The following is a 12,254-nucleotide window of genomic DNA, read 5'->3' on the forward strand; positions in this document are numbered from 1 at the left end:
TTTTATAGGAAATCAAAATTAGGGTTGAATTTCTATAAAGATAAGTTTATCATATTTGCAGTTATTACTACACAGAAACATACTTTACTATTACATGACAAATTACAAAAGGGCCTAGAATATAGATCAAAATTTAGTAGATACCATATTGTGATATACTCAGGGACTCAACTAAAAAACAATGGGAAGAAATGAACATTAAGTTAGCAAAGAAAGAGGAGGGAAGCTGGGCTTCCAATGATATCATCATTGAAAAAGTCCACGTGTAGAAGGTTGAGTACCCAGAAAATGGAAATAATTCTTTGATTTCTTCTGCATTAACCAGATGCTTATTAGAGGACCATATTGTATACCCCCTACAACATTTTGAAAGTTTGCAAAGAACAAAAATGGAGAGGTTGCATGTGTTAACATATGGAAAATATATTTGATAAGAAAAAGTTAAAAGTAATAACCTAGCAAAGTCACTTAATTTTAAGGGTCCAAGCAAGTGCCTGAAGGAATAATAGGAATGAATCTCGTTTCAGGTTTATTGAAAATTAAATTGGAAAACAGACTCTCTGTCTTTGAATTGATATTTTTAAATCCACCAGAAAAATAGAACTTTTCCATCTGTTGTGGGGAGGGACCTATAAATAAATATGTGCATATATATTTATATATACATACACAAACATACACACACATTTGTTGCACATGTGTCTACTCACTCAACTCTCCTCCCCCACTCTAACACGCATTAATACAGTGATAAAAGGAGCACAGTGAAAAAAGCTGTAAAATGAGACCTATAGAATCTTACTAATCTTGCTTAATTATAGGGTTGATATTTCTAGATTATTGAGCTGCCAAAAATTTTAAAGAAATTAAATTATTTGTATTCCACTGAAGTGTATGTAACCGCTATTGATGAAGTAATTACAAGGAGCTATCTTGCTGGTAATGGAAATGCATGTGGAAAGTATTGCTGATTAAGAACAGATATTTGCACCAACAAATAGAGTAGGAGACAAAGTATTTTGAAGTTTGCATTATCTGCCATAGGTAAAATATGCCCCTTATAATTTTATTTACATTGTGAATGAAATTTATTTATTATAAATTTTAATGTAGTACAGGCTGGGTGAGGTTTTTCTATGTTTTCAAAACTAGTTAAGAAATCAATAGTTTGAGATAGAGTCTATAGTAAACAGGCATATATATATATATATATATATATATATATATATATATGAAAGAAAAAAGAAAATATTGAAACAAAATGAAAACATTTGAGAATATACTAAAGGTGCATTAAAAATTAGCTTTACATAGGTAATTAATAAATAGCTGGAAATATTAAATTATAGCCATAAAAGTGTGTGACATCTGTTCTAAAAATATCATGGCATAGCACACACTAAGTAAGAAACTTGATATTTGTTTTTCCCCCAGCAATGTAATTCCAGATTAGAGTTACTTTATTTTCTCCCATAGAACAGTAAAGAGCTTCAAAGAAAAGAGTGGGTTATGGTAGAATGAGAATTAGCAGAGGCAACTAATGCATAAAATGATGAAAGAGAATAGCGTAATATCAACATTTCTTGTATAATCCATCACTGCAAATGTGTCAGCAAGTATGAGGCCATCCCTTTCTGTCAATACAATGGAGTAGACAATTTGGGTAAGGGAGGAAGTATAGCACAGTCAAACATGGCTATCAACACTTCTTTTTCTGTCTCAGAAGAACAAAATTCTGAGACAAGTTCTTGGAGCAAATGGAAATTTATCCAAATGAAAATCAAATGATAAATGCCAAGAGAATATTCTTTCTTTGGAATTCTTTCAGTTCTTCAATTTAACCAGCTGGAATGAATTTTCAAGTAGCATTCTGTTCAGCCTTTTGAAATGAAGGACTTTCCTGTTAATTGGAAAGCTATATTTCATCAAAGATGAAGACAGCAGTGCTCTTGGCTTAGTGATTCTCAGAGAGAGAGAGAGAGAGGCATTTGGTGGATATTTACCATAAACAGATTCCAGAACATGTATATCAAGTATGAAAGACTGAACTGTGAGTCTATGCATCTAACTCAAGAAAATGGCAAAAATTCAAATAACAGTGTTATTCTAAACTCTGTATGAAAACTCACTATCACTGTGCTCCCTTGTGACAGGAGAATGTAAGGATGGAAAAAAATCAAATAATACTATTAACTTTCAGAACCAAATATTGATACAAGTGAAGTTTCTGGTTTTTCTGAGATAAATGAATTGGGTAAGTCAACAAATTTAAGCATTCCTTGTCATGTTACTTTAATATGTGTTACTGGGCTGGTGTAGCATGATTATCCACTCAGATTTAGAGCAAGAAAGTAAAGTTCACCAGGAAACAAATATTTGTAAGACTCATATTTTCAAAGCAATCTATACTTTAGGCAGTACTTTCAATTGATTTGTTGATTAGTGATATATTAAATAAAGTTGTTACATTTAAATTTTAAATTGACATGAAATTAGGCAAACTAATTTATCACACAGAATGTGAAAAGTTTTTAAAAATAATTATAGTGAAGTACTAAATACATAATTTTTCTAGACTTCTCACAAATATCGCTCAATAGATGGTCTGGATAACAATTGTGTATTTTGCTTTAAAATAATTTTATAGGAAAACCTATCCATGATACTAGTACCTACATACTTTAAGTTTGGCGATATGTATATGATAGGAATTTCCAAACAGGTTATTTCACTGATTTTTCTTAATATTTAAATTACTGAAGTTGATTTTTTACAGGATGATATGAAAGAAATGTTTGACATAAATATTTCATAGACTTACACATATTCTCTACCTTGAGATATAAGATGGTGGTCGACAGTAGCAGCCAGCGTGAGTCGGAGGTGGACAGTGAGGAGGGAGACAAGGTAGATTCAGAATGCCCCCCCCAAAATAAACACATCAATTCACTTTTTATATAGTCATTAGTACTTTGAAAATACTGGTCTATACTGAAAATGTCAGAGAGGACACTTGACAATGCTACTAGGCAGGCTTCAATGGTTTTTTGAAATAGTGGAGCCAGCCACACTACTATCTAAATTTCTGAACATTAGCAGTATCACATAAATCTCCCTACTGCAAGTTCATAAACAGTATATAAAACAATCAATATATACACAGAGTCATTTTTTTTTCTTAAGGGAGTAATAACATTCATTTTACAAACTAGTCATGAATTTCATGGCAAAAGTAATGAACAAAATTTAACTGGATTTAATAGGTGAAATTTATCAACACACCCTTTGACAGCAAGTAAAATTCAGAATGTTCACATGCTAATCCGGCAGATACAATTGTCTAAGACCCAAGATAGAATGCAAAACACATTACGCAAACATGTTTAGATCCAGAAATTTTCAACATGTAAATTAATGTGTGTGATTTAGTTTCTAAGAGTTTTGTAATATAGCCTAATGAAGTAGATAGAATTTCAAAGTCAAGTTAAGAGATTTTGCACTGAGAAAAAGAAACTCTAAAATAAGTAATTTCAAATGAACTTTTAACCCAAAGTAGTTGAATCAACAGAAATAAGCCCACATAAAGAACTGCTAAACTTTTTTTTATAGCACAGTGTAGCTGTGTTGACAGCTATTTTTTTAATCTGAAGTAACTAACTACTAAACTTAAAATCGTTATGTAATATAAATTGTAAACCTATTTTTTTAATATTATAAAATATAGGATTCCCTTTACTTTTATAATGAGTAAATTGTAAATATTGCAAATAGTAAAAAATCTTTGGGTACTTTTTCCTCTTTGCACTTTCAACTATTCTTTTAACACTGGTGATTTACAACAGGAAGAAAGTCTAGTGTGCAAAATTCAGCATCTTGAACAGTTTCTTTTGGACTCTAGTTAATATCCCTTTTGAATGCCAGGAGCCCAGGCTAGAGTTTTGAGCAACAGAAGCAGCGAAATGAAATAGAGTTACCTTGGGTCATAGGGCTGTGGAAACTTCTGTCAAGACATAGAGCCCAAATTCAAAATCTTAGATACTAAGCCTTCAGTAAGTAAGGAAATTATTTAAGCAACAGAGGAAAAACATCTGTAAAGGCCTATTGACACAATCAATTCATAAGAAAAGTATTTGATTTGGCAAGAACAGTTCATTATGCTAAAGGAGATTACGGAAATACAATAGATTCTAAAAAATGTGATTATTGGTGTTTAGGATGTTTGTTATAAAGTGAAATGATAAAACTTCATTCCAACCTCTGTGGGATTTTAAAATTAAAATGCATGCAGTTTTTCTTTCTCTTTTTTGGTATTAAGTGTAACAAAATATAAAAGTCTCTGGTAATTAGGATTTCAAAATGCAATGGTGGTAGTTTGAAGGTAAAATAAAGTTTTTAAATTAGAGATAAATTGTATACTATACAAATAATTTTCAAATTACATATATACTACATCCTGCCTCTATATGATTGAAGGTGGGGTAGAAATACTGAAAAATAAATATACTTATAGCAATAAAAAAGAGGAGACTAGAGAATGTGGTAACTGAATGGTGCTGACAAAAATGTCAGGTTCTGATGCTCAAGTTGCTGCTCAGAAAATTCAAATTTCAAGAGGCTAAGTAAGTACGTTGTAAACCTTAATTTTTGTGAAATTCATCTGTTTAATAAGTTAGTCTATACATGGACACTTTCCTTGCCTTTCTTTTTTTTTTTTTTTTTTAGACTCAGTAGCTTAAGTGTGAACTAAAAAAAGGATGTCATGTCACACTGTGCTCTATCGAGACATAATGTGGAAGCAGCAGAATACAGTGGTTAAGAGTCCTCATTTTCCTCATCTGTTAAGTGGGGCTATAATAGAGATTGTAGATACAGAGTTCTTACTTAGAAGTATGCCTGGTACATACAAGTGTTCGTTAAATTTTACCTATCATTACTCGTCCTATTTTTAAAAACAGATCACCCAAGTTATCATCACCTTGATTATTGCAATAGATTACTAATTGGGAGTTTATGGGACAAAGAGAAGAGAAATGTACATAACCTAGCCTAGGAAAAGATTAGGAGAGTAAGGAAAGTTTCTGTGAAAGGGTGACATGTGGGCAGAGAGACACTAAGTCTGAGTTAGATCTTTATATATTTTAATGATCAGAGCTGTCTGTGCAAAAATGGATTCAAGGTGATTTCCCAAGCTAACAGCATCTAGTAGAGTATATAATGACATGTCAAATTATTATTCTGTGAATAATTAATCAGAACCATCTTGGAAGATAAATAGAAATGCAATGGAATTAACTTATGTATTAAACTACAGAGTAGATAATTCAGATAGCTTCACATTTCAATTTGGAGAAATTTAGTGTCTATTTTATTTTTAAAGGTATCTATTCTTCCATTTTTACCAGGTTATTATAAATTTCTAGGTTAAAATAATAGCAGGGAAATAAGTATTTCTATTTTATTAAAACAAACAAGCAAACAAAAGACAAAAGGTTTGAATGCAAGTCAATTCCACTTGGTAATAATATAGCTGAGAAGGAACTTGACCTTGCTGACTTTCCCACTATGCTTCACCACTGGGTCAGGCTGTCCTGTTTTTATATAGCTCACATTCAAAGGCTTTTAAATATGTATCTACACAATAGATCATAGTTGCTGAAATTTTACTGTAGCGATTTCCCCTTCTTTGCACATTTTCTCCAATAATACCTAAACTAAAAGGAACAACAGTTGGAATTTTCATCCTCTATACATAAAAATCAAGTCCAACTCTAGATGAAAAGCTCATCAGATTAACTGCATTATCACATCATTCGTGCTTTCTGAAGGTATAAAGCCATGGTTTCCAATGGAATTTCATTCTACACCCAATGGAGAAAAGACCTGGCAAAAAACTTAAAATTTTAATGGGATATTTATTTAATTGGTTTGCGTTGCAGATTCAGTGATATTTAGTCCTCAGTCTAGAGTGTGGGATAAAGTTTTAGCTTTTTGAGAAAAAAATATCTTCGTTTGTCTTGGAAGTGCAGCTACTTAAAGCTCAATGGCTCCCCTTAGTGGTCGTGCCAGAAATTTACCAAGCAGCCGTTTTTATAAAGACCTATGAATAGATGTTTCTAGACGTCCAGAAAATTGTGAGCTGATGTTCGTAATTTGAGTAATTCTCAATAAATAAATTCTATTTGTGATTATAGGGAAATATTTCTATTCATAACCTCATTGCATTTAAAAGTGTAATTGAGCATTTTATATAGTTTTTATTTTCACTTGGAACTTAAATATGTGATACGTAACAGAAAAAATAATTCAGGATCCTTTCCTTCTTTCTTTGTTCTCTTTACATGTGTATTTTTTTAGTTAACAGTTCTATTTGAACAGGTTTTAAAAAGACAATGAGCAACAAATTTTCACTTTGTATCTAGGTGTCTATTTCAAATATACCTAATCAGAAAAGTTGCCTTAAAAATTAGTAGCAACAGTAAGTAAAAAAAAAAAAATCATATTTGATATATGTCAGGAAAATATATAAGAAATTAAATGAGAAGCTATATGATGTGAAGTGAATTTTGAGAATATACGTTTAAGGAAATTGGACCTTCTGTTGATCTACAGTAGTGGTTCTTAAATGTGACTGCACATCAGAATAAACTGGGGGTGAACTTGTTATTAACTACAGTTTCCTGGGCCCATCATAAGAACTACTGAATCATAATCTCCAGGGATGGGGCCTATGAATCTGCATTTTCAATGTCATTAATGCTTGGAAACCTGGTCTGCAGAAAACCCTAGGAGATGCTTATATAAATGACTTTATTCTTACACTAATAGAAAATAATTTCAGAATCTCAACATTATCAATCACTTATTCAATTATGTGATACTGACTTGCAATAAAATTTTAAATAATATGTGGCTGTATGTTCTCCATAGAGATTTTAGCTCCTCTTAAAAGATAAGGCTCAAGAATCAATACCAGGCATTGCCTACACTCCCTTTATGGATTCTTGTTACTTATAGGAGTATTTCTGAAATAAGAAATAAGGTTACATGTCAAAGTATCCTATTGACTTTTTCTAAACTAGTTACAGAAACATCCAAACTCTGCCCTGCTCTCAGATTCTGATACTTGCCCTCTCCAGTTTTCAGTACCACTAGTCCTCAGGACAAGCTCCCAACATGGCAATCAAGTCCTGTATATCATTCCAGCTTCTCTGGGTAATATCCTAAATATAGACTCTGATCAAACCAAGGAGGTCTACTTTCAGTTCCCCAGATTCACCATGTCCTTGCATGCCTTCATGCCGTTGACATATTGTTCCCTGACCCACATGCCCTGCTTCCCTCATCAGCCTGGCAAATTCTCACTCATTCTTTAAAGCTCAGCTCAAACATCACCCCATCTGGGGAGTCTTTTTCAATTTCCATTGGCAGAGTTCAATGCGTTCTTTTCTGTGCCCCCAATAAGATCTTGTGCATACCTCTATTTCAGCATTAACTTGTGACTACAATTATTGTGTCTGTCTCCATATCTCATCTGTATCCCTAGGTTTTAGCACAATGTTTGGCATGAAGTAGAGGCTTAATTCATGTTTGTGTAATGAGTTAATAATGTTAACTTTCATTTCTCTCATGATTAACATGTGCCAGGCACTATGCTAAGTGCTCTACAAGCATCTTGTGTAATCCTTACAAAGTTGAACATGTACTCATGATGATCCACCTTTTAAATATCAAAGAATTAACCCTGAGAGATAGTAACAATTTGCCAAAAGTCACACAACCAGTTAGTAGCAGATCTAGAATTTGAACACCATGCTTTTCTGACTCTAAAGACAGTGTTCTTAAACATTGCACCCTAGTGCTTTCCTACAAGGGCTCAGATTGTTTTTCATTGCTAATGGCAATTTCTCTTTGATGGTTTCAATCCAAACACCACCCTCATAGCTGGAACATAAAGGGAGGATGAACATTCTTTTAATCATATGAATGCTCTACAGCCCGATTCTGGGGCATGTGTGCACGTACACACAAGCATAATCAGGGAATGACAATACAAAAACATATATGTAAGATTGTGAGCATTGGAATGCTTAGTTTGCAAAATTACCAAAAAAAATTATAAAAATAACTGTTGACCACATCAATGAAAAATCACCAGAATAGAAAAAGAAGTCCCTTTTAATGAAAACCTTGCAAAATATCCCAAATTGCATGTGATTTTTAATGGACTACAGCCACTCTTCTGCATTTCTATTTTATTTCTTGGACGAGAGGAAAATATATTATTTATGCAAACGGGTAGTTAGCATTTCCAACCACTAACACATGGCTTGTAAAAAATAATCCCATTTTTCTATTGTGCAATAGCCCTCTGTTGGGCAACAACAACGTACAATGTGCTAGTTTCCTGTTACTTGACTAGCGCCTCCCTTTCACTCACCGCCCAGACTAAATAGCTATTCCTTGGATAATAAAACAATAATACTGAGTTTCAAGCTACTTCCAAAAATGTTTCTGCTTGTCTTAAGAAATAATCATATCAGTTTGCTAATAAGCAGAATATGCTGTAAATTGAGTATGTTGTCACATGTGGCTAAAAAACATATAAATCAATTTGTGACCAAGAAAGAAACAATATATTTCTTATGTGTCTAAAGCATTATGGTTGGGATCACAGCTGTAAGATATTGGACCATCATCAAGAGAACAATGTCAAACATTGAACTTTTGGATAATTTCCATAAAAATAACATTTTGTTTGGGGTCAGTAGTTTTTTATGAAACCTTGGAATGATTTTACTGACAATTATTTTAGAGTTGAATACCTCCAAAGTGTTCCTCACTTTGGAAATATTATGTAATCTAACCTCTGTAGCCATGTCTTTCTGAAAACCAAGCACATACTATGAAAACCAGCATTTGTCTCTTTCAGTTTGTGTAGCTTTATGAAAATCAGTTACCAAGTATAAGTCAACACTTCAAATGTATTGTAGTTAAAGCCAGTATAGGGGAAAACAAAACAAAACCTGGATTTCTTCTGTAGGAATCTTATCAATACAGTGATATTCTTTTAAGTGGAAAGAAAAATAGAATTGGTGAATCAGTGTATAACTAGTTCAGCGGTAGTCATAATAGTCTACTCTAATAATTTTTTTCACCTCTACATATCCACAACAATTTGATATTTGCTTTACAGTGGGCTGAATTCTGATTTTCATTAACTGTCCTTTTAGAGTCCAAGGTAGGTTTTCATCAAATAACTGGAAGGCTTTATAAATACAGTCTCAGACAAAGCTAGTTGCGGCATAAAATCATTAATCCGAGGAGACTATATTGGCTGAGTACACATATGCATTATTAATAATACTGCTCTCTGGGATTCCGTAACCAGAGCTCAAGAAAAGGAAAGCCAAACCACTGAATTCAATATTTGCAGCCTATTTCAGGATTTGAAAATATTTTGGTTCTTTCATGCAAATAAATTCTCCAAAATACCTTGATCCAAAGTGGCTTTTTGTAGACAGAGACTAATATCAAATTTTACATGGTTTAGTAGATGGGGATACAAATTATCAAAATTTGTTCCACATCAATAAATTGTTGGTTCCTAGTTTTCATTTACTGATGTTCATTTAAATCAGTAATTTCTCATTGGGATATATGTATTAATAGATGTGACTAAAACCATGCTCTTAGAAATTATTTTACACTGCTGATTATATATATAAAATGTTTACAAGACAATAAAACATGCAGTTAATTCATTATTTAGAAATAAATAAAAACAATCCATCCCATTTGATGCCAGGCTCATGCACTTTGATCAAATTACTCTCTTCCTCTAAAATGCTCAGTGACTCTCCAATGCCAAGGGGATGAATTGCATTTGTTCACCTGGCTCCGCTCTACCTTACAATATGCCTTCCCACATCAAAGCTTTAAAGTCGTGTTGATACCACTTTGTAAAATGGCTCATCGTGCAAATCTGAATTGAAATCTATGCTTCAAAGTCAGAGACCTCCATGGAATCCAGGATACGTGCAATAACTATCTACTTGTTTGATTGATAGAGACACAATGTCCCTTCCCTCATAGCTAATACTACCAGATGATTGATAGTCATCTCCACCCCTGCATGCAGTGTAATCGCAATAAAAATTAATTTCAACATATAAATATAAATATTTCTGTTAAAGTTCATACAGTTATCCTGGTATTCCTCATGAACCACTATTTGCATATTTGGTATCAAATCAGTTCTCTTCTAGTATATGGCCTGCAGCTATATTAGCAGATTGCAGATAAGTAACTGCTACTTGGAAAAATGTGAATACAAAATAGAGCCTTAATAAGAGCCAGATTACATATACACATTAACAAATTTCTTATGTAGCAAGAAATCTATTCAAAACTCTATACTTAAATATCCATAAATAACTATCATGTAAAATAATTACCAACCTTTTAACAATAGAACCTTTTAGAGTTCGGGACTATTATATATTAATTGCTTCACTACATTTTCTATGAGTTTCATATTTATACTGCTTGAAATATAGTATGGACTTAGTAAAGAGTAGCTGAGTAAGTGATTTAAATATTTGTTTCTATAGGTATGGTATGCAACCTAAGAGAACTTTAATTCATTTTTAAAAACTTAGAATAACCCAGTAGAACATAATTGAATGCGTTTTTTAAAAGGTATATCCTTTCATTTCAGGGAAAAAAGGAAGGGAGAGGAAAAGAAAAAAACTTAACAAAGAAGAAAGTAAGGATGCAATACCTGATAACAAAGGTCTCGAACCCAGCAGAGAAACCCCAGAACAACGAGAAAACAAACAGCAGCAGAAGAAGCGAAAGGTCCAAGATAAACAACAGAAATCGGTATCCGTCAGCACTGTACACTAGAGGGTCCCATGAGATTGTTGTAGACTCGTGATGCTGCTATCTCAACCAAATGCCCAGGACAGGTGCTCTAGCCATTAGGACCACAAATGGACAACGCGTCAGTTACTGTTCAGTCTAAACAACATTCCAAATAGTTGCTATATCTTCATACAAGCATAGTTAACAACACGGAGCCCAGAGTTCAAAGAAGGGATGCTTTGAATGGTAATTTTACATGCTTCTGTGCATTTTTAAGAGAGAAGAAATTTTGTACATAATTATCAATAGGCTATAAGATGTAACAACATAATGGTGACATCTGGAGAAGCAACATCTATTCCCTATAAAAAAATAGTTTCAAGCTATTGTTTTGAGAAGCAAAAGATAGTTCTGCAAATTGAAAGATACGGTATCCCTTCAAAACAAATAAGAGATCAGGGGAGAGAAACATCTTTCAAACGACAGTGTCGTTTTGTCCAGATCTAGAGAGTGCTTAGATACTAGGGCCTGGCATTTGGAATCATAAGAATTATCACCACAGAAACAACTGTTTTAAGATCGGTTCTATTGCCCTCATCCTGTCCTTCTGTAAGAAACCTGCGAGTTCACATAGAGTTCAGCATACTGTATGGGATTGGAGAAAGGCAAAATGTGGACGAAACCATAGAATTGGAGGTACCTTTTGTGCTTAACAAAACTGTGAAGGGTTGTGATTCCCTGGATCAGGTTTCCCATCTATGTCAGCACTGTGTGGTTCAGCCTCTGCTACCCCTTGGGTTATAGAAGTCTGTAAACATGTACCTGTAACTTACTCCCAAAAACAAAATCATACTTATTAGAAGAAAATTCTGATTTCATAGAAAACAAAACCTAGAGCAAGGAGAATATAACATGTTTGCAAAGTCATGTGTTTTCTGTGTCACTCAATGAGAGAAAAACAATTTTATTACCTGCTTAATGGTCCACTTGGAACTAAAAGGGATAATACTTTCTAACAAGGTGTATCTAGTAGGGGGGAAAGCCACCACAATAAATATATTTGTTGATAGTTTTTAAAGTTTTGTTTTGTTTTATTGTCTGTTTTGTTGGAAAACTGTTACTCTCAGAAACACATGAATTAGAAAAGAGGATTCTGTAGCCTATGTAATTCAGAACATATTACATTTCTTAGTATTTTATTTTTTAATCCAACTTTGGACGTGAGCTGATAGAGATTTGCTCATAGGGTATTAAGAGGTATTTATTCAACTTTTTTTCTTATTTTAATCAACAAAATTGTAGTTATAAATGTAAAGACCTCCCTAAATTATTTCACTGCTCCCACTTCCTTGCTGAGAAATTAGCATCTTTTCTTGTGTGTTGGTTCCTCC

The 12,254-nt window shown here is 33.1% G+C and overlaps 1 protein-coding gene across 1 annotated transcript in view; it reads left to right on the top strand.

The window, feature by feature from the left end:
- The window catches only part of RSPO3 (R-spondin 3), a 76,806-nt gene extending 64,871 nt beyond the window's left edge, over positions 1-11,935 (top strand). The window contains exon 5 of the mRNA XM_019729476.2: positions 10,718-11,935. Within this exon, the coding sequence (XP_019585035.1) occupies positions 10,718-10,905 (188 nt within the window). The 3' untranslated portion in view covers positions 10,906-11,935. The remainder of the gene's footprint in view (positions 1-10,717) is intronic.
- The last annotated feature ends 319 nt before the right edge of the window (positions 11,936-12,254 follow it).

This window comes from Rhinolophus sinicus, linkage group LG05 (assembly GCF_036562045.2).
Source record: "Rhinolophus sinicus isolate RSC01 linkage group LG05, ASM3656204v1, whole genome shotgun sequence".
Lineage (NCBI taxonomy): Eukaryota > Metazoa > Chordata > Mammalia > Chiroptera > Rhinolophidae > Rhinolophus > Rhinolophus sinicus.